At 42.9% G+C, this 23,703-nt stretch overlaps 1 protein-coding gene across 2 annotated transcripts; it reads left to right on the top strand.

Moving 5' to 3' along the window:
* The first annotated feature begins 1,346 nt into the window (after positions 1 to 1,346).
* Positions 1,347 to 10,654, top strand: LOC127624770 (toll-like receptor 13). Of its 2 annotated transcripts, none has more exons than XM_052099641.1 (2): positions 1,347 to 1,411; positions 7,176 to 10,654. In XM_052099641.1, exon 2 carries the CDS (start codon positions 7,212 to 7,214, stop codon positions 10,065 to 10,067), a length of 2,856 nt encoding a protein of 951 aa, XP_051955601.1. In that variant the 5' UTR covers positions 1,347 to 1,411; positions 7,176 to 7,211; the 3' UTR covers positions 10,068 to 10,654. The 2 variants fall into 2 exon arrangements, with proteins under 2 accessions (XP_051955601.1, XP_051955600.1); XM_052099640.1 differs by lacking the exon at positions 1,347 to 1,411 and adding an exon at positions 6,773 to 6,843.
* Positions 10,655 to 23,703: the final 13,049 nt, after the last annotated feature.

Here is a 23,703-nt window from a genome sequence, read left to right as displayed (position 1 = left end):
CTCAAATTGTATGTTGCTGCATTAGCCACGGATCACAATATTTAGGGTGGTTTGTCAGTGGGTAAACATACCTGGTCATCAGGTTTTTGTGAGTAGCGAGAAGCTCTTACCCTGCTACTGTTCTGTCTGGGGCTTAGCACTTGGACTGAAACAGCACGACTGGAAGTGACGACCAAACGCAGGAGTGCAATCAATGAGTTTCATATTTAAAGTAAAAATATCAGAAACAAAAACTGTCCAGATGGAGGAAAAACAGAAACAAAAATCTCTTAAACTGTGTATCAAACATAAATAATGTAAGATCAATGAGGGACAAAACAACAGAACATCCAAATCATGAAACAAACTGGCAAAGACATGAGAGTCGATGGCACAATATAAAGGGAGCATATCACATGAGGAACAGGTGAAACTAACTAACACAACAAGGACTCAGCCAGAACTAGACCAGTTGGTGCGGTAAGGGGAAACATGTAAGCTGAAACACACACAAAGTCACGTGTTCAAAAAAAGACCAACACACAAACACCACAGTCCTATAGCAGACCGGGCAGAATTGTGTTAGTTCTTTCCTTTCAGAGAACCAATGTTACAGTAGTAACCAAACCGTTTTTGTATGATACTTACTTTACAGCAAAAAACTAAAGTCTGAGTCTGAGTGCATATCTGAGTTTTCTGATGCTGTAGAGAGATAACAGTTAAAGCCTTTTTTAGCTTTACAAAATGGGTAAATGACTACTAGATAACAAAGGAAGACAGATGATAAAACAGCACATGACTACCAAAGCAACATTTACAATTTATTAATTGATAATTGCAAAATAATTGAATTAAATAGATGACATGTATGTATCAGATAGAAACTGCCCATTTTGACGAACTTAGTCTATTGACAGAAATGATTAAATGTCTTTCAAATAGATGATAAAACTAATAATAATAATGATAATAATAATACAATTAAATAAACTTCTTTGACCACAGGTTCCAAAAAGAACATATTTTCATCCAGATAAAAACCATTTCTCTGTGGTATGTAGGTTTGCCTTCAAAATGGATGATTTGCATTTCATATTATCTTAAGATGAAGATTAATAACTTCTATAAAAACACATAAAGAAATGATTTAAGAGCCAAAAAAGTTATAATATTACAACGTGTTACGTAACAAAGCAACGTTTATAGTAAAAGGAAGTGCCAACAAAGCTGACACTGCTGAGGCGAGATGGTTTCAGTTCCTGAGAAATTTGAGGACATAAAAATGGAAAGGGAGGTACTTGTGCAATTATATAATGTTTTGCAAACTACAAACTTGGCTGCATTCAAGTAGATACTATGCTGAAGAACTGCATGCTGGATAGTGTGCCTCAAGATCACTTGATCACTTGCTTTCATTTGGAAATATTTAAAGGTAAGTGTTCAAAAACAAAAAAGCATGACATAGAGTAGCACCAAAGTCCCTGTAAAATATTCCTCAAATTAATTTGAATTTAAATTATTTCCTTAAAGGATTTAATTGTTCTAGAGTATTTCAAGATTTTAAGATATGTGGATAGATGTGTTTTTTTTTTTTTTTTTGGTTTCCTATGAAAAAGGATATCAATTAACACAACATGGGCTCAGCAAGGACTAGTCGGGTGGGTGTGCTGAAGGGAAACATGCAGGCAGAGTCAGGGGAGCACATGGCTTTGTGTGTGTGTCAAACAAAAGTCAAGTCAAGTGGTTTTTATTGTCGTTTCAACCATATACAGTTAGTACAGTACACAGCGGAACGAGACAACGTTCCTCCAGGAACATGGTGCTACATAAAACAACATAGGACAAACACAGAACCACATGAGACTACACAGACTAAATAACATACCTATATAAAGTGCACATGCAAACGTGTGCAAAAAGTACGGGACAGTACAATAAATTACTAACAATGAACAGGACAATAGGCACAGTGAGAGACAGTGCAGCGCAGACCAGTACACAGTAGTGTAAAATATGACAGTTTCTAAAAATGCCAAATGTAAACATAACATACTATGAGATGAGTGCTCTATGCACATAGCAGTTATTGAGGTAGCAGCCAGTTATAAAGTGACAAAATTAAAGTGCAACTCAGGACATGTGTGTGTCAAACCTGTCTCTGTGTAACAGCTTCTTCCCCCAAGCCACCAGACTCCTCAATACTCAGTCTGACCGTGAGGGCCTGAATGCTTTGGTACCTCTTGCCAGACGGCAAGAGGGTGAAGAGTTTGTGTGAGGGGTGTGTGGGGTCGCCCACAATGCTGGTTGTTTTGCGGATACAGTGTTTTTTGTAAATGTCATTGATGGAGGGAAGAGAGACCCCGATGATCTTCTCAGCTGTCCTCACTATCCTCTGCAGGGCTTTGCGGTCCGAAACGGTGCAAGTCCTAAACCAAAAGACCAACACTAACACCACAGTCCAAGGGCAGACTGGGCAGGATTGTGTCAAAACAAAAGTCTGAGTCTGAGTGCAGATCTGAGTATTCGGGAATGTGCCAAATTAATTGACAGGATCAGAATCAGAATGAGCTTTATTGCCAAGTATGCTTTCACATACAAGGAATTTGTCTTGGAGACAGGAACTTCCAGTGCACAAACAATACAAACAGCAACAAGACATAGATAATAATAATTAAAAAAAAATACAAATTGAATAGAAAATAAAGTATATAAAGAATACACAATAAGACAATACATACATATTAGGGCTGTCGATTTAACGCGTTAATTCAGTGCGATTAATTTAAAAAAAATAACGCGTTACATTTTTTTAACGCATTTAAATCGCACTTCCCCCAGACCACAGGAAGATTCCTGAAAAAAAATGCAAGCTTGTAGTACCTCCTGTTTACTCCAGAGGGCAGTAAGTGAAACTTACAGTGAAGAAAACACTTCAATAGGCGTTCTTGCGTTCAAAACACACGAAGAGATCTCAAGATGCGTTTAAAGATTGAGTATTAAACTATATTTAACCTGACATAGTGACCTAAACATTTTATGTTTATGATGCAACACACCCGAGACGCGACACAAGCATGTCTGACGCAGGGTGTGGCTGGATTGAGATGGTGCAAAATTAGGAAATTCCCCCATAAATATCTAATCATAATTAAAAATCAAAGAAATTTCCTTCAAACTTATTTATAAGTACTACCTCACTAATTATTTTCTTGTAGATAGATTTAATTGTGATGTCGATATATTCTGTACATTTTGTGGTCTGCAGGAGGAAACATTTTTTCATTTATTTTGGAGTTGTCCCTACTTGACTTGTTTTGGTCTGATTTCTGCAAGATTGTTAGAGATCATATTATTCCCAGCTTTCAACTTTGTTTTGGAAATGTTTTATTCGTTTTCTTTTTTAGCTATGACATGTCTCTTCATAAGGAATATTATTTGATTAATGTTCTGCTTTTGTTGGCAAAGTTTAGTATTCATATAAGTATGGTGGTTATAAACAATTAGTTTTAGAGGTTCAGCAATACCTAAGAACAATTTCCAATTTGAGTAACAAGAAAGCTGTAAAGTGTATTGAAATATGTAAACAATTTGATATTTTTATTTAAACTGTTTATTTATTTTCCTTTTTGATGTTGTTTGTTTTAATATACCTCTTGGCTCTAGATGTAAAAGTTTTTTTTCAAAAGGATTGCTGTGAACTGTGTGTCAATGATTGGATTATGATCAATAATATGGTAGTAAACAATACATTGTATTCTAAAGCCACTTTTTGTATTGTCTTTTCAATGATTAAGAATGTAATGCATTTTAATTATCAGAATTTATATATATATATATATATATATATATATATATATATATATATATATATATATATATATATATATATATATATATATATTTAAATTATTTAAAGATAACTTTGTATAATCATATATTGATATAAATATGTATAATCATTATATATTGAATTATTGTTATATAAGGGGCTTTCTCAGCAAATATTTGTATATGCAATTAATCATGATTAATTAATTGGGAGACCATGTAATTAATTCGATTAAAATTTGTATGAAGTGTATAGTTCTTGAAAGGAGGGCAAGGGGCAACCAGTAATCAGCTCAGCAGTCCGAACTGTCATTTGTAGTCTTCTGATATCTGATTTCGTAGCTGAACCAAACCAGACAGTTACTGAAGTGCAGAGGACAGACTCAATGACTGCTGAGCAGAACTGTATCAGCAGTGCCTGTGGCAGGTTTAATTTCCTCAACTGGTGAAGGAAGTACAACCTCTGCTTGGCCTTTTTCACAATGTCAATATGGGTCTCCCACTTCAGGTCCTGTGAGATGGTAGTGCCCAGGAACCTTAATGACTTTACGGCTGCCACAGTGCTGTTTAGAATGGGGGGTTCACTGTTGGGGTGTTCCTCCTAAAGTCCACAATCATCTCCACCATTTTGTGCGTGTTCAGCTTAAGGTTGTTTTGACTGCACCAGACAGCCAGCTGTTTAATCTCCCTTCTTTATGCAGACTCATCATCATCTCGGATGAGGTCATCATCTGCAAACTTCAGGAGCTTGACAGAGGGGTCCTTGGTGATGCAGTCATTGGTGTAGAGGGAGAAGAATAGTGGGGAGATTACACATCCCTGGGGGGCACCAATGCTGATTGTACAGGTGCTGGAAGAGAATTTCCCCTGTCACACAAACTGCTGCCTGTCCGTCAGAAAGCTAGTAATCCACTGACAGATAACTGGGAAAAGAGCAAGCTCGCCCCGGTTCAGAGCATCTCTTTTCTCGGCATGGAGTTAGACTCACCAAAGAGCGTGCGCAGTTGGTGCTGGAATGCCTCGCCACCTTCAGGCCCTTTAAAACTTTACCAGAGGCTCCTGTGGCATATGGCATCCTCCGCGACGGTCGCACCGCTGGGGTTGATGCATATGAGACCGCTTCAGCACTGGCTTCAGACTCGAGCATGTGTGATGGACACCCACGCCTGCCGCCAAACATTCAAACCCTGGACAGACCTCTGCTTTCTGTGGGGAGGAGTACCCTTGCAGCAGGTGTCCTGACACGTCCTGGTCACAACCGACGCCTCTAGATTGGGTTGGGCCGCCGTGTGCAACGGGCACGCAGCCGCGGGCCGTTGGAAAGGGGCCCTGCTGCGCTGGCACATTAATTGCCTAGAGTTGCTGACAGTTTTCTTTGCTCTGTGGAAGTTTCTCCCGTTAGTTTGAGACAAACATTCCCTAATCAGGTCAGACAGCACCACCACGGTAGCGTACATAACTCGCCAAAGCGGCGTACGCTCCCGCCACGTCACGACTCGCCCGTCATCTCCTCCTTTGGAGCCAGCAGCGACTCAAGTCACTGCGCGCCACTCACGTCCCCGGCAACCTCAATGTGGTAGCGGACGCGCTGTCAAGACAACGCTTGCCCGGTGGAAAGTGGAGGCTTCACCCCCAGTCGGTCCAGCTGATTTGTAGACCTGTTTGCCTCCCGAGAGACCTCCCACTGTCCGCTCTGGTATGCCGAAACAGAGGCTCCCCTCGGGGCAGATGCACTGGCACACAGCTGGCCCTCGGATTTACCCCAGTGAGCCTTCTTGCACAGGTGCTGTGCAAGGTCAGGGAGGATGAGGAGCAAGTCACCCTAGTGGCTCCCTACTGGCCCACCCGGACCTGGTTCTCGGACCTTGTACCCCTTGCCTTGTTCCCCTGTTTAGGGTAACCAGAAGGATTCTGACGACTTTTATGGGGCATTAAGGAAGGGTACGTGCAGTCTGACACAGCTGGTTGCCTTTGCACGTAAAATACCTGCCCACTCCTGTGTCAGCAGTACACGTACACGGCTCAGCGCATTCCGTGATTTAAATTGGACTCCTAGTGTCGCTTCTTCAACACAACGTCGCACAATGTTTGTCTCGAACTAATGGGAGAAACTTCCACAGAGCAAAGAAAACTGTCAGATGGGGAACGTCTAGGATATGGATGTAACCTCCGTTCCCTGATGGAGGGAACGAGACGTTGTGTCCTCCCGGTCACGTCGCTGAGCCGAGCCACTGTTGTGGCCGGACCATTTCCGGCTCCTCAGAAAAATCCTGAATGAACTCGACGTATTTCCCTGCTTTTATACCCGTATGTCTGGGTGCGGAGTATGCAAATACGGTCTTCCAACTTCTCATTGGCCTTTTTTCATAGATCAGAGGCATATTCAGCACTCAAGAGAGACCCCTAGTGTCGCTTCTTCGACACAATATCTCGTTCCCTCCATCAGGGAACAGAGGTTACATACGTAACCTAGACGTTTTGACTAACTTAGTCTATTGACAGAAATTATTAAATGTCTTTCAAATAGATTATAAAAATAATACTAATAACAATAATACTAATACTACTAATAAAATAACAATTAAATAAACCTCTTTGACCACAGGTTAAAACCAGAACATGTTTTCAACAAGGTTAATACCATTTCTCTGTGGTTTGCAGGTTTGCCTTCAAAAAGGATGATTGCCCTTTTTTTAACCTTAAGATGCCGATTAATAACAGTCTTCTATAAAAACACATTAAAAAAATGGTTTAAGAGCCAAAAAAGTTAAAATATTACAACATGTTAAGTAACAAAGCAACGTTTATAGTAAAAGGAAGTGCCAACAAAACTGACACTGCTGAGACGAGAGGGTTTCAGTTCCTTAGAAATTTGAGGACATAAAAATGGAAAGGGAGGTACTTGTGTAATTATATAATGTTTTGCAAACTACAAACTTGGCTGCATTCAAGTAGATACTATGCTGAAGAACTGCATGCTGAATAGTGTGCCTCAAGATCACTTGCAAGTCTGCTTTCACTTGGAATTATTTAAAGGTAAGTGTTCAAAAACAAAAAAATGCATGACATGAAGTATCAACAAAGTCCCTGTAAAATATTCTTCCAATTAATCTGAATTTAAAGAATTTCCTTAAAGAACTTGATTGTTCTAGAGTATTTCAATACAAGTTTGTTTGACTTTTAAATAGATAAGCTAAGAACTTCAGCCAACAAAAGAAGACATGCTGGTGTCATGCTTGTCTGAGCTCCATGTAGAAGAACTGGGAAACAGTTATTAATACCACAATGATTTATATACTAATTCATCAGTATTACATTTGGAGGTGTAACACAACTAACACTGTACTTTCACTGGTGCTCTCTTTTAGGGATACTGAAACAAAGAAAAGAAAAGAAGATGGAGAATGCTGACAGGATGTTTTAAACAGTTCAAGTATTTACAACACCTCAAAATGTTGAAAAGAGAACAAGGAGACTGTTTTTTTAAACATTTCTGTTCGCTGTCAATACTGTTTTACTGCTTCTTATTCATAAAACTTGTAAATGGATACTCAGTAAAGAACTGTACCGTCAGAGGGTCTTTAAAATATGCACAAAATATAAATGTGTTCTGTAATAAGAGGTCTCTCCATGCAGTACCACTAAAAATACCAGACAGAACTACATACTTGGACATTTCTAGCAACATCATATGTAAGATAAACAGGAGGGATTTAACTGAACTCTTCAACCTCAGATGTCTAATTGCAACACACAACAAGATCCAGGAAGTAGAGGAAGGGGCTTTCAGCAGTTTGGTGGCTTTGCAGGAGTTAAACCTGGCCTACAACAAACTGAGAAATATCACAGGAGGGCTATTTCAAAACCTGGTTAATCTCACTGTCCTACATCTGAATGAAAACTTGATTACAAATATCAATTCCTCTTCATTTGATCCCCTTATCAGTTTAAAAACTATTAATCTGACCAGAAATCATCTGGGGCATATAAACAAAGTGCACCCTCTCTTCTTATTACCACAATTACAGGAACTGCACATTGGGAGTAATGGAATTACCTCATTTCAGACCTCTGAGGTGTCTAACATATCCTTAAGACTGGAAGTACTGGATTTATTCAAAAACCCTTTGAAGGTATTCAGTATAACTGCAGATATTTTCCCTCACCTTGACAGTTTGGTCTTGGCTTTTGTCAATGAAAACATGACATGGGATGTGCAGGACAAAAAGTATTTTCAAAGTGTGAAGAGTCTAAATTTAAATGGAGTACAAATGCCCCCAGAGAAGATCACAGGTCTCCTTCAAACCTTTAACTCTTTAGCCAGCCTGCGGCTACACTACCTGGGAGAAGGAAAAGTGAAAGCTTTGATTAAGAATGTCTGTCTGATTGATTCTCTGAAAATTCTCAGCTTGCAGGGGAACAACATTTCATCCATATCAAAGGATGAGATGCAATTCTGCACACAGTTAACCCAGCTTGATCTCTCCAACAACAGATTATCCACTGTCCCTGAGGTCATCAGCAACCTTACAGGTCTTCACATCTTGGACCTCACCTTCAATGCAATAAAGACCATAGGCTGTAAAGAATTTGCCCACTTAACTCAATTACGAGTCCTTCAGATCTACACAAATGCTGTGTCTTCTGTTGAAAACTGTGCTTTTCATTATATGATAAATTTAGCAACTCTAATGATTGGATCTAACAAACTGTCTTTTATAGGTTATTTAAAAAATGGTCTTCAAAAACTTAAGAGTTTGGATTTAGCACATAACAACCTGGATTCTCTCCACAAGGGAGATTTTGAGTCCTTAAGATCGCTTAAGAATTTGTCCCTACAAGACAATCAATTAGCATTTATTGAACCGGGGGCCTTCAATGGACTGAACAATTTGATTTTTTTGAACTTGCAATCAAACAAGATCTCTCAGAATTCAATAAAAGACTATGTGTTCTCTGGACTTCCAAACCTAAAAATACTTCTGCTGAACAACAACTATATTTCATATGAGAGTCAAGAGGCTCTTGTACACCCACCCTTTAAATATCTGAAAAAGCTAAAGACTCTGAACATTTTTAGTCAAGGTCATAAAGGGATGCGTAATTTACCCTCAAACTTTTTTAAGGGACTGAGGTCTTTGGAAGAACTTCAGGCTGAGAACCTTAATATTAACTCTTTACATCCAGATACATTTACTTACACTCCTTACCTGTGGGTGCTGGATCTCAGCAGAAATGAATTAATTTCACTCTCAAAAGATATACTGCTACCTCTCCAGGTACTTAAGACACTTCACCTGTCTAAAGTTGGTTTGCAATCTCTGGACTTTCTCATTAAAGCAAATCTCAGTAAACTGCATCTGTTGCATGTCAGCAAGAATGCATTATCTGTCATCAATGAGACTGTGATCCATTCTCTTCCAACACTGATTTACCTTGATCCACAAGAAAATTATCTCTCATGTGACTGTAGCAATGCCTGGTTCATCAACTGGACCATAAGCAGCAATGACACAGAGGTTGAGAGCGGTTATCAGTTGACATGCAATTACCCAGACAAACTCAAAGGACATAAACTCCTGGATCTTGATGTAGGTTCATGTAATATAGATGTTGGATTTTTCTGTTTCATTTCCACAACCACTTTAGTCTCACTGACCCTTCTCAGCTCTTTCCTTTTTCACTTCTTGAAATGTCAGGTCATTTATGCCTACTATCTATTCCTTGCTTTTCTCTATGATAGCACACAACAGAAAAAGAGAAAGCTTAATGGTTTCCAGTATGATGCTTTTATTTCATATAATACACATGATGAATTGTGGGTAATGAGGGAACTGTTGCCTCAGCTGGAAGGTGAGCATGGTTGGAGGTTGTGCCTACATCACAGGGATTTTGAACCAGGCAAACCCATCATGGATAATATTGTCGATGGCATTTACAGCAGCCGCAAAACCATCTGTGTGATTAGTCGACACTATCTGGAAAGTGAGTGGTGTTCCAGAGAGATCCAGGTGGCCAGTTTCCGTCTCTTTGATGAGAAAAAAGATGTTCTGATCTTAGTATTCCTGGAGAATATTCCAAGCCATCAGCTGTCTCCATACTACAGGATGAGGAGGCTAATCAAGAAGAGGACATATCTCAGCTGGCCCCAACCAGGAGAGGACGTCAGGGTTTTTTGGCAGAAACTGGGGATGGCTCTGGGGACTCAACACACTACGGAAAAGGAGAGTCCTATTCTCTCAAATTTTGTGGTGGTCTAAAATATTGGTATGCAGACTAAAACAACTGTGTTTAAATGTATTGCCATGATGTTTATTTTAATATTGAAACACTCGGGTTTCATTTTGCCCCTGATTTTGTGTTTTGGGCAATGGGGCGTTCATTGATGTGGGGAATTGTCACATAGAGAATAGGGTTCTGACCTGTGTGATGATCGCCAGGCAGATTATTTTGAGGGGTTGGAGGGCAGCTGGTGTGGGTGGCGATTTTTGAAGAGGTGTCATTGGGAAGACAGGGTAACTTAGATTTGTTTGTCGGGAACTGCAGCAATTATTTTGAGTTTTTGGAGGTCTCTCGGGATGGGCATGGAGAGAGTAGTGTAGTTTTATTTGAGCATGATTATTATGTATATATATTTTTTGTTTGTGTGTTTGTTTTTTAATTTTTTGTATATCTACTTATGTGTGACCACAGGGATGTTTGTTTGGGGGCAGGGTTGGGGATTGGGAGGGGTGGTTGTGGGGTTTAAATGTTGTTTGTATATATATATTACGGCGTTCAATCGATTACAATTTTTATTCTAATTAATTACATGGTGTCCCGATTAATTAATAGCGATTAATCACATATACAAATATTTGCTGAAAACCCCTCATATAAAAATAAATAAATATATAATGATTAAATAATTATATATTAATTGCTATATATATATATATATTTATATATATATATATATATTTTTTTCCTGCTTTTTTTCTTTTCTTTTTTTTTGCTTTTTTAATTATTGTAATATTTAATAAAAATGTTAATTACAAAAAAAAAACTTAAGTGGTGCTGACAAAAAGATTAGAAACAAGTCACATTAACTTATGTAGTTAAGTTTTTAGTAAGTTCACATGACTATTGGCAAACTTTTGAGTAATTCTAACAGCTGTTTCTTAAGTAGTAATAACTTGTTTTTGTCAGTGAATTATACAAATATAAGTTTGTAAGTAACATTTTTGACATAACTTAAAAACAAATACAACATAAAACATTTTATTTGTAAGTAAACTTTACTTTTGCTTCCGATTGAGTAGATTTAGTTCTGCCAATGTACATAAAATGTTACCTTTGAAACGATAGTTATTTAGTCATCATGCACACAAGGTTATTTTGTTCTCCTTACAAAAGCATTATAATTTGAAAATACTTATAATTACATGTTGTCTATGATATTGATATTAACCTGTTCTATCTTAAAAAAATGTCCTTGTGCTGATCATTTGTGAAATTATTAAATCAGTATATTGTATATCAGATAATTAAAGCTTATTATTTTGTTATATGTGTTCTGGTGGCTTTTTATGATTTTCAGAATTCAAATTTATTTTGCTATGACATTGGGTTTTAGGTTTGACTTTGACTTGAACTACGCCTTGTGTTACTGACCAGTGAGATTTGCAGTTGGGGGAGATGTTGAAAAGAGAGCCATCAAGCTGGACACTTTGCACTTCCGGTCATGTGCTGAACCTACACCAAAGAACGCGTATGTCCAAATGCAGCTTTTTTCATATGTCCATACGCAGCAAATATTGTTTCTTTAATTTAGGTCAAATTCAAAGCTGTAAATCTGAATTCCACTTCATCTACAATAAAGAAAACAACAATCATGTGATCTGCCGTGACTGATGTAAGTTCAGCACACAACAAAAAGCATGAAGTGACCGGCTTGACGGCTGACTTTTCAACTCCTCGCCCGACTGCAACCGGAGCAACCGCAATTCAAGTTGAACACTCCTATGTTCCGAAGCAATTATACAAATTGATTCTAAGTTTTGAAAAGCTTTGATACTGGCATGCAACAAGGCCCATCCCTAAATATTTTACCACCCTAGGCAAGAAACTGTTTTGTCGCCCCACTTATGGACCTTCCACTGTACCACTTAACACATATGGAAGACACTGGGTGTAACGGTGTTGCCAAACAGGCAGAGATGATGATGATGAAGTTTAGATGAACCCAAGTGCAGTTTATTCTCAAACGTGGAAACCAGTATCCCTAACTATAAAAGTGAATGAAACAAAAACAAGAAACCAAGGACCTAACTAAACATGACAAAACTAGACTTGACTTGACATGACTACTACTAAGACTATGGTTAGACTAAGGCTAGACTAAGGCAAAACAAAACCACGAGGTTATAAGTACACTGACTAGACTAAACGTTGGCAAAACAACAAGGTTACATGTACAGTGGCTAGACTAAACTTTAGCAAGACAACAAGGTTACATGTAAACTGGCTAGACTAAACTTAGGCAAAACAACAAGGTTACATGAACAATACCTGACAACCGACAAAGGCAAACATGAGGGTTTAAATAAACAAGACATGGGTAACAAAGGCCAATGAACAAACAGAACTCTAAAACAAGATAACAAGACAATTAACTAAAACCAATGACAAACTAGAACTGAATCAAAGTAATCTAACAATGAACCAATGAAAACCAGACACATGAATATGGAGGAAAAACAGGACATCACAAGACTAGGTAACAGGAACTTAACAGCCGTGGAAGGCTTCGAGACAGCAGACTCTGGTTTGGCGGCTATGTCATGGAACACTGGCTCGGTGTCTGCCTCCCCCACATTGAATGCAGAACCAGTGATCAGTAGGGCGAGGTCGATATATCGAGCCAGGCTGAGGGAACAGCGACCACTAGGCATAAAGGAAGAGGTTGGCTCATTTAGCCCAAAAGAGACGTGGGAGCTGAGGTACTTGACCCATCCACTTGCACAATTGTGTGTGTGTGTGTATATATATACGGTGGATTGCAATTCCTTACAAGTCGCCTGACATTGTGTCAATGCCGTCTGACTGAAATGTTGCTAAGTCTCTGGAGTATTATGCATCTGCAAGATCCTGTTGCACCTAAAGTCGAAGATATACAAGTTGGTAGTCTGGTCGGTTGCGATCTATGGCACCAAATGCTGGCCTGCGACACACTATGTGGCATTAAACGGAATGGAGATGTGAATGCGCCAATGGACACTGGGGCTTACAAGAATGCATTTTACATGGTACGTGGCAAGCAACAAGCTTTTGTAATCTGGGCAGTATGTAGCACAAGTGCATCAATGCTCCGTGTAAGGTTGTCTATGTGTCATATAGCTCCAGGTTCTCCACAAACGTGCAGTGCGTGATGGAAGAGGGTTGGCAATGGCGATTTATATATGCTACTGTTGTGGTGTTGTCGGACCGGACCAACACATGCTTGCCCTGGATCAACGGCAATAGCCTACAAAGGGCGAGTGTTATATCCAGAAACTGTAGGCAGTTGATGAGCCAACCCAGTCATGGTCCTGACCAGGAACCGGCGGCTGCGTGCCCGTTGCACACGGCGCCCCAGCACAGTTTGGAGGCGTCTGTGATGACCACAACACATATGGACACTTGCTGTCAGACAGACGTGCGTCGTGCACATGCTTTCATTGATTTGGGCAGTGAATCTTCACACAAAGACAAAATATGTTGCATTATATTTGGATTATGTAATCTTTTGTACATTTTGCAACAAATTATTTCATGACAGCCTATAATAATGAATAGACGATACACTGGAACAAAAAAATGCAATGCATCTGCCAAATATGTTTGTCAGACATGTTATTATTTATACAATTATGTACATGACATTGCCCCTCGAGTCCTTGACGAGTACTTAGTCCGAGTACTCGAATAGACAAAATGACCATAACAACTTCTCACCAGCCAATGAAATGCATGTCAACAGCGACGAAATCAAAACTAGTCAGCTATGTTAGATATGGTTTACAAGCATCAGATGTTCCAGAGTTTTGGTGTTTTGCCTCCATTGTTTGGGAATTGAGATAAGAAATTGAGTGATGTTCAGGGTAGGGTGGGGGGAAGGTTGTGTTTTTTTTCTCTATTTATTTATTTACACCTTTTTTCTCTTCCCTTTGCTTGTGGCCTCCTCTCTAATTATATATTAACTTAACTTGATGGACAAAACCAGAAGCTCAATTAGATTACTGAGATGGAATATGAAAGGACTGAATGGTCCCATTAAAAGATACAACATTTTGACACATTTAAAACTACAAAAACATGACATTGTATTCCTCCAGGAAACTCATCTGTGCATCAAGGATCAATGCAGACTCCAAGCTCACTGGACATCACATGTGTTTCATTCCAACTGATTCCAGGTCTAGAGAAGTTGCCATTTTGATTAATAAGACTGCGCCTTTCTCTATTGACAATGTTTTTTCTGATGTGAATGGTAGATATGTAATTGTGAAAGGGGAAATTCCACAAACACCATTTGTTTTGGTAAATGTATATGCCCCAAATTTTGATAATACCTTTTTTGCTCAGAATTTGTTGTTAAATATCCCAGCTCTAAACACACATCTTTTGATATTTGGGGAGATCCAGATTTGGATAAATCAAGTACTGTTATGAAAGTTCCCTCTGCCATGTCAAAGATATTTTCTTGTCCAGAATGGTTGCATTAACCCATGGAGACACTTTAATCCCACAGCGAGAAAATATTCATTCTATTCGTATGTCCATCAATCTTAAGATTCAACTTTATTGTCATTGTGCAGAGTACAGGTACAGAGCCAATGAAATGCAGTTGTTTTCGCATATCCAAACTAAGCTGATTCAGCATTGAACCTTGTACCCCCGACATTTGGGTCAGTAACCCAGAGCCTTAAACGCTGAGCCACCACTAAACTCTTTTATTTTCATATCGCACTTCTCGACCACCCTGGAGGTTCAATTCCTGACTTCTATCTGATTCAGCATTTTGTGAATATATTTCTAATTCAATAGATGATTTTCTCTTTACTAATCAGACCGATTCAATCTCTTATTCCTTACTTTGGAAAACTTTGAAGGCTTTTTTAAGAGGACAGATAATCTTTTACTTTGCTTATGTTAATAAAAAATGGAGGAATAGGATTAAAAAGTTATCTGATAATATTCAAGCTTTAGATGACCAATATGCTCATAGTCCAACTCCTGAGCTACATAAACAAAGGCTTAATTTGCAGGCAGAATTTAATCTGTTATCCACAGGTGAGGCAGAGAGACTTTTGTTACACATGCATGGCAATTATTATGAATATGGGGATAAGGTTGGTCGACTCCTGGAACACCAGCTTCATAGCCGAGTGGCTCAAATTGTGCAGCCCAGTGGTGCACTAACCTCAGATCCTGTGGAGATTAATTTGATTCTTAAAAACTTTTACTCCTCTCTGTACAAAACTGACAGGCTTCTGACCATTCAGAGGAAATGAACCATTTTCTTGGGCAGATTTAGTTCCATAAGGTTGATTCTCTTTTAACATCTGAACTTAGATAGAGCCATGAGCATAGAGCCATTACCTTATAGGAGATTATTAAATCAATTAATTAGTTGCAATCTATGAAATCCCCTGGCCTAGATGGGCTGCCTTCCGAATTTCATAAGAAATTACATGCTAAATTGGCCCCACTTCTTTTGTCTGTATTTGAGGAATCTTTAGATCTAGGTATGTTGCCCCCAACATTGATTTGACAAGCATCTAAAACTCTGTTGCTTAAAGATGGGAAGGATCCAACATTATGTAACTCATACAGACCTATTAGCCTCCTCAATGTTGATGTTAAGATTCTAGCCAAACTTTTGGCCTCTCGTTTAGAGGCAATAGTTCCTAGTATTACCTCAGAGGAACAAACCGGATTTATAAAAGGACGGTATTAATTATTATTTTCTAATATCCATGCACTTTTTTATATTTTATACTCAAGACAAAACAATAGCTCCTCTGAGGTGATAATTTCGTTAGATGCCGAAAAGGCATTGGATCAGATAAAATTGGTTTATCTTTTTAGGGTACTGGAGGAGTTCGGTTTTGGGGAGGGATTGATTTCATGGGTACGTTTATTATATGCTGACCCTCAAGCTTCAGTTAAAAAAAAAAAAAAAAAAAAGAGCACTGGGAAGTGAAAATAGCTTTAGCAGTAGCACTGGACATAAGAGCTAGCTAGTCAGTCTAGCTAGCTAATTGGTTGTTGGTGTTAAGGCGCCATCTCACTGGCTGATTTTTCCAATGATTTTCAGGTGTAAACTTCATTAACATAATCACTGGCCAGGCAGAGGGAGACAGAGCATGCATTAGCGTCTCTCAGCAGGAGGTGTTAATCACTTGACTGTTGAGACTCCCTGCTGAGTTATTGGCTTCAAAGACTGAAAAAACACATCCGATTTGTTTGAAAAAATTATTTTGTCCCTGAAGCGGTGTCTTGTGTTCTGGTCAAGTGACAAATGAGCTTCTTCTTTTACTGAAGAACTGACAAAACGTCAAGCTGACCAAGCTTTTTTCGTGCACTAAAATGAGCAAAACAATCTGTTTTTATTTTTCTCACTGAAAGCTAAATGTTGATATGCATTCCAAGACAAGCCTTGATTGGATAAATACAAAATCACACACTTTCAAAAGGAAAAGTACTCCATCTTCACAATCACTTCTTTTGTGTTGTGGCAGAAAAGCCACAGGAAGAGAGAGAGAGAGCTCAGTGAATGTGAGAGCAGGTACAATTAAATGCATAAATAAAACAAAAGCAACTAATGATGGATAAAATAACTACAAACTCAAAATTGGCCTGCCTAAATATCGAACCATGTTTGTCTGTAAATCCACAGTGTTAGTAGGATACGGCTCCCAGGACTGTCCATCTGTATCCAGAAAAAGGAAATCTATCAAGCTGGCTCCAGAATCATTGGTGCAGATCCTCTGACTGAAACCTTGGAAGACTATATTACCAGTGTTGATTGCCAGGCTGGCTCCCGAAAGCCAGGTTGCAGAGTCCCGCACATTCTACAGAGTGCTTGCCATGAATTTGATGGAAGTGTAGATGGTGCCAAAAAGAGGAGATACTTGCATCAGAAGCAGATGCAATAGATATATTTTCCTAGTAAAATGTGAGTGGTGCTCGCTCATACAAAATTCACAGGCCCAATGCTATGCATTTATATTTACATTTATGCATTTGGCAGACGCTTTTATCCAAAGCGACTTACAGAGCCCTTCTTACAGGGACAATCCCCCCGGAGCAACCTGGAGTTAAGTACCTTGCTCAAGGACACAATGGTGGTGGCTGTGGGGATCGAACCAGCGTCCTTCTGATTACTAGTTTACCAGTTATGTGGTTTAGACCGCTACACCACCACCATGCAGAGTTATTTGGTTGCTATGTTATTCTGGGTAGTTTCTAGGGTGTTTTGGGTGGTTGCTCTGGTTCCTCCTTCAGTGTAAATATATGGGATAATGCCTTAGCAAGTGCCACTAATTATAGACCAAATAATTATGTACATGTTAGAAAATTTCCATATTTTACTCAATATTTAAACTTTTTGAATATCAAAAGTTTAGACACATTAACTCGTTCTTTTTCTTTTTTGTACAATTTTCCATATTTTTTAATAATAGTAAAGCAGTGCTGGGGTGTAACAGGCTAAAAGTAGCGACCTAGCAATGCTAATACCTAAACAACATTATTTAGTAGAGTGACAGTAGCTCAGCTATGTTCTTATTAGTATATCTTTCATTTCTAATAACAAGCTACATTTTCCTACAAGTAGCGCAATGAGTACGATCACAAAATGCTACATTTGTCACATTATATTGCAATGCAGCAATGACGAGTGATTTAATAAACATTCTCCAAAACCATCTTCCATGTGGCACTGGAATAACTAAATCATTTCACAGTTCATGTAAATAAAACAGTTGAAATTAAGGGTTCACCTTTATTTAGCAACTCGAACGCTGTGTATGCTAATAGAGTAATATGTTAGAATCCTCAGTATTCATAAAACAGTAAGCGGGAAAACATCAGGGCTGAAGAGACGTCACGTCATGTCAAAAAATGGCGAAGAACTACGAGTCGAACGGCTTTGTTCAACTCTGTTTCTCGCATAGAGCAATAAACGGCCGGGGCCCTTACATGCATCAAGGGAAGGGGGTCTTACCCAGCTTCCTATTCTTTCAGGGGGAAAAGACCCTGCGGAGACCACACCTGCCCAGAAGGGGAGGTAAGAATGGTGAATACGTCACATGTGTTTTTGGCGACACGTGGAAAGTGACGCGGTGGTAGATCCAGCCTCAAGGAGGGGGGAGCTGCTACCACACGGCGACCGGAGGGCAGCCGGGGACTGCCTAAGGAAAACGCGGGTCCACTTTTGTAAGGGGACCGTATCGTGGAAAATACTCACGGGGGAGTCCGTGTAGGAGTCCTCACCCTGTGTAGCACCTATTCCAGTACAGGGTAGATTGAGAACCCGCAGTGGATTGGGTCGGCGAGTTCCTCCACTGAACTGCGGACCCACGAGGTCTAGGGAGGAATCGTCCAGGTATCCGAGGAGTGGGATCTCCTGGGAGAAAAAAACGCACAATTTTACCTCAACCGAGGGAAAGGGCGCAATATGCAAGCGATTCACCCGGCCAGCCCATCAGCGTGTTACCGAGTTCTACTGGCTCGGACCTGAGAAAACACGGGATGACACTGACCCTGAGACTGTAAAATCTCGCAAAGGTATTGGGTGTCGCCCAACCCGCTGCTCTACATATGTCTGCCAGGGAGGTTCCCCTGGCCAGTGCCCATGAGGACGCAACACTCCTTGTTGAGTGAGCTTGGACCCGCAAGGGGGGGGGGGGGGTCACAGCCTGGGTGTGATAGGCCAATGAAATGGCGTCCACTACCCAGTGGGAAAGCCTCTGTTTGGAGACAGCGTTTCCTTTCCGCTGTCCCCCAAAGCAGACAAAGAGCTGCTCAGAACATCTAAAGCTCTGTGTGCGGTCCAGGTAGGTAGGCAAAGCACGTACCGGACACAGCAACGAAGGGGCTGGGTCTCCCTCCTCCCGGGGCAGCGCTTGCAGGTTCACTACCTGGTCTCTAAAGGGCTTGGAAGGAACCTTGGGCACGTAGCCCGGTCGCGATCTTAGGATCACGTACATGTCTGCCGGACCGAACTCCAGGCAAGTGTCGCTGACAGAGAACGTTTGCAGGTCCCCGACCCTCTTGATGGAAGCAAGCACGATCAGCAGGGCAGTCTTAAGAGAGAGGGCCCTGAGTCCAACTGATTCTAGCGGCTCGAAGGGAGGACTCTGGAGGCCGGCGAGGACTACCGAGAGGTCCCAGGAGGGGAACAGGCTTGGCCGGAACCTGATGATTAAGTCGTGCTTACCCAGGGATTTGCCATCTACTGCGTCGTGGTGGGCCGTGATAGCAGCGACATACACCTTTAGGGTGGAAGGGGACAGCCTCCCCTCCAGCCTCTCTTGCAGGAATAAGAGCACTGACCTAACTGCGCACCTCTGTGGGTCTTCGGCTCGGGAAGAACACCAATTTGCGAACAAGCGTCACTTCAGGGCGTAGAGATGCCTGGTAGAAGGGGCTCTGGCTTGGTTGATTGTGTCTACGACGGTAGGTGGTAGACCGGCTAGATCTTCCGTGTCCTGTCCTGGGGCCAGACGTGGAGGTTCCAAAGGTCTGGGTGCTGATGCCAGAGTGTGCCCTGTCCCTGAGAAAGAAGGTCCTTCCTCAGGGGAATTTACTAGGGAGGGGCTGTCGCGAGGAGTATGAGGTCCGAGAACCAGATCTGGGTGGGCCAATAGGGAGCCACTAGTGTGACTTGTTCCTCATCCTCCCTGACCTTGCACAGCACCTGTGCAAGAAGGCTCACTGGGGGAAATGCGTATTTGCGCAGCCCCGCGGGCCAGCTGTGTACCAGTGCGTCTGCCCTGAGGGGAGCCTCTGTTCGGGCATTCCAGAGCGGGCAGTGGGAGGTCTCTCGTGAGGCAAACAGATCTACCTGGGCCTTGCCGAATCGTTCTGGACCGACTGGGGGTGAAGCCTCCACTCTCTGCTGGGCAAGCGTTGTTGTGACAGTGTGTCATCTATCACATTGAGTTTGCCGGGGATGTGAGTGGGCGACGCAGCGACGACGGGCGAGTCGCGACATGTGGCGGGAGCGTACTCCGCCTTGGCGATTTATGTACGTTACCGCGGAGGTGCTGTCTGACCTGATTAGGACATGTTTGGTCCGTACTAATGGGAGGAACTTACGCAGGGCAAAGAAAACAGTCAGCAACTCTAGGCAATTGATATGCCAGCACAGTGGGGCCCCTCTCCAATGGCCCGCAGCTGCGTACCCGTTGCACATGGCACTCCAACCCAGTCTGGAGGCGTCGGTCGTGACCAGGACACGTCGGGACACCTGCTGCAGTGGCACACCTGCCCGTAGAAAGCAGAGGTCTGTACAGGGTTTGAATGTCTGGCGGCAGGTGGGGGTGATCGTCACACGGTGCGTGCCACGGCGCCATGCTCATCTCGGGACTCGAGTCTGAAGCCAGTGCTGAAGCGGTCTCATATGCATCAACCCCAGCGGCGCGATCGCCGTGGAGGATGCTATATGCCCCAGGAGCCTCTGGAAGAGTTTTAAAGGGACCGTTGTGCCTGGCCTGAACTTGGCGAGGCATTTCAGCACTGACTGCGCACACTCGTTGGTGAGGCGTGCTGACATTGAGACTGAGTCTAACTACATACCGAGGAAAGAGATGCTCTGAACTGGGGTGAGCTTGCTCTTTTCTCGGTTGACCTGAAGCCCCAAAAGGCTGAGGTGCCAGAGCACCTGGTCTCTATGAGCACATAGTAACTCTCGGGAGAGTGCCAGTTCGAGCCAGTCGTAGAGGTATGCGGATGCCGGCTTCTCGGATTGAGACATGGAAGTACGCGTCCTTCAGGTCTACTGCTGCGAACCAATCTAGATGCCGGACGCAAGTTAAGATGTGCTATTGCATGAGCATTTTGAACGGGAGTTTGAGCAAAGCTCGGTTGAAAACTCGTAAGTCCAAGATCGGTCGTAAACTGCCGCCTTTCTTGGGTACAATGAAGTAAGGGGTGTAGAAACCCTTCTTCATTTCGGTTGGAGGGACAGGCTCTAACGCGTCTTTGAGTAAAAGAGTAGCGATTTCCACGCGCAGGGATTTGGCATGTTTGCCGTGTACTGTAGTAAAGCGGATGCCCGCGAAGGGGGGCGGGGGCCTGGCAAACTGAATTGCGTAACCGAGTCAGATGGTCTGGGCCAGCCAGCGTGACGGGTTGGGAAGTGAGAGCCATGCATCCAATCTCCGTGCTAGGAGCACCAAAGGGACAAGTATTTTTGACATACCCGGTGGTACTTCGCAGCGGGGCGGAACAGGTAGTATGGGGTCGGGAGGCAAGGGTGCATCCCAAGGCTCTAGTGCTGAGAAAAGTCTCAAAGCACTTACCTTGCTCCGCATGCCCGGCAGGGGGATTGTTGGCGACTGAGGAGGAGGTCCGGTGTTGGCGTCCTCTGAACTCGTCGGAACCGGCCGGCCAGGGAACATTCGTGGGGCTGAAGGTGGGGGGTCCACGTCCAGCATGCCGGGGCTGTTGAGATCTGGTGGCATAGTTCCGTGAGAACGGCATTTGGGTACCGCAGCCCCGTCTAAGGGGAGCGGCAAATTAAATGAATTCAACAAAAGATTCTCCTCCCGGCCCTCCACCGGGGGACGGAGTGGTCTTACCATCGGTCGCTGAGCGCAGTTCCTGCAGCACATCGGGATCAGGGCTACCCACGTGCAGCTCTTTGAGCGCCTTGGCCTGGTGGACTTGAAAGAGGGCCATGGTGTGCAGGGTGGAAGCAGCATGTTTGGTGGCGCTGTAGGCCTTCGCGGTCAGCGAGGATGTTGTCCTACAGGCCTTGGAAGGGAGCACAGGGCGACCCCGCGAGGTGGTAGGGTTTCCGGGACACAGGTGGAGTGCAACAGCCCTATCCACCGGGGGAATCGGCATGTACCCGTGGGCCGCTCCTCCGTCGAGGGTAGCGAAAGCTGATGAGCGAGTGGCTTTGTGACGGGTGGAGAAGGGTGCTCTCCACAGTGACGTCAGCTCATCATGCACCTCCGGGAAAAACGGGACCGGGAGGGGGCCTGGCCGTGAGCGGCGCCCAGACCCCAGGAACCAGTCATCCAACCGCGATGGCTGTGGGGAGGACGGAGGGTTCCAGTCCAAGCCCACGCTGGCGGCGGCCCGGGAAAGCATATCGGTCATCTGAGTGTCAGCCTCAGCCTGGGCATGCTGCCCCGAAGGCGGCAGCCCAGGGGAGTCATCCGCGTCAAACGCCGCGCTCTCCGATGCAGCGGCGAGCTCATCCACCTCGAGGATAGGCAGGCTGCAGGCTGGCTGTGAGGCGAGCCGCTGTTGCCTCGAGCACTGACGGGAGTCAACGAGTGTCCAAGGGGGGGGTACCCGACGGAGCTGCACCCGCTGCCATCCCCAGATCGCTTCCAGCGCCAACCGCACCGTCCTCAATCCCGTGGGAAGAAGGAGCAATGCGGGGGGCGGCTGGAGAGGCTTGCTTTCTGTTCGCGAGCCGTGACCGCAACGTTGCCATGGTCATGCCCTCGCAGTGAGAGCATGAACCATCCACAAACGCAGCCTCGGTGTGATCGCTGCCCAGACACACGAGACAACGCCTGTGGCCATCTGAAGCGGAGAGCACTCTACCACATTCAGGAACTACACAGGGGCGGAAATGCATCTTTAGAAGATCACACCGATCAACGCCACTGTGTATTGCTCTTTTAGTGAAAATATACTCTTTTAGAGGAATCACTCTTTTTAAATAACTCTCTTAGAGTTTGTTTTCTGCGTTGTCGAAGCACCCAGGGGCAAATTGCACTGCCGTATAAGAAGAAGAAATAGCCGCTGTAATGCGCCGTCAATCCAACAGCATGCAGAGCGTAAGAGGAATACTGGAACTGGTGTGACTTTGAAGCAAACAGCATGCACAACCATCAGCTCTGAAGAAATTTTCTGAATGAACTCGTAGTATTTTCTCGCCTTTATACCCATATGTCCGGGGGCGGGGTATGCAAATACTAGCTGCCAACTTCTCATTGGCCTTTTTTCATAGATCAGAGGTATATTCGGTGCTCAAGAGAGACCCCTAGTGTCGCTTCTCCGACACAATGTCGAAGAGAGAGACAGACGGGGAACTGCAATTCATCACTTTGAGTGCCTTGGATTTGCTGAAATAATACATTTACAGGGATTAAAAATGATTCCTCCAAAGAGGTAATATACGTGCTTGCTAACTGATTGGCACAATATTTTTTTTTTTGTCCTTTCATTCTAATATTTTACACAGAATAACTGATACATACTGCGCACGTCTTCCATCATCCTGATCTTGGTCAAGGTGTGACGTACACTAGCAGGGTATTTACCAGTAGAGAGCACCATTCTAACTGGGAAACCATGATGTTAGAATAGATAATAGAGCCTTATTCCAGTTCTTGGTAAGCAAGTATGCAGCTTCACAGTATCCAGGATTCAATGGACCCAAGAAAGCTGAAGCTCAGATGTAGTAACCCATGAAGCCCTTCAAGGCTATGGAGGTCTGGCAGTCTGCATCCAGAATGACGTAGTCGAAGGTGGTGCCTAGGGACAGTGAGGGGTCTCAGTTTACCCTCTCCAATGCTAACTGAGCTGCAACTCTGGGCATGGCCTTTGCAAAAATGGGGTCGCAAGACCATAGTCCAACCAACCCTATCTTGAAGACCACAGTCCTGCACATGCACAGCAGAC

This window comes from Xyrauchen texanus, chromosome 31 (assembly GCF_025860055.1).
Source record: "Xyrauchen texanus isolate HMW12.3.18 chromosome 31, RBS_HiC_50CHRs, whole genome shotgun sequence".
In the NCBI taxonomy this organism is placed as follows: Eukaryota; Metazoa; Chordata; class Actinopteri; order Cypriniformes; family Catostomidae; genus Xyrauchen; species Xyrauchen texanus.
This window is presented reverse-complemented; position numbering and strand designations above follow the sequence as displayed.

Bases quoted from the DNA above. Each gene is read 5' to 3' on its own strand.
- LOC127624770 (XM_052099641.1), top strand. From the start codon at position 7,212: ATGCTGACAGGATGTTTTAAACAGTTCAAGTATTTACAACACCTCAAA.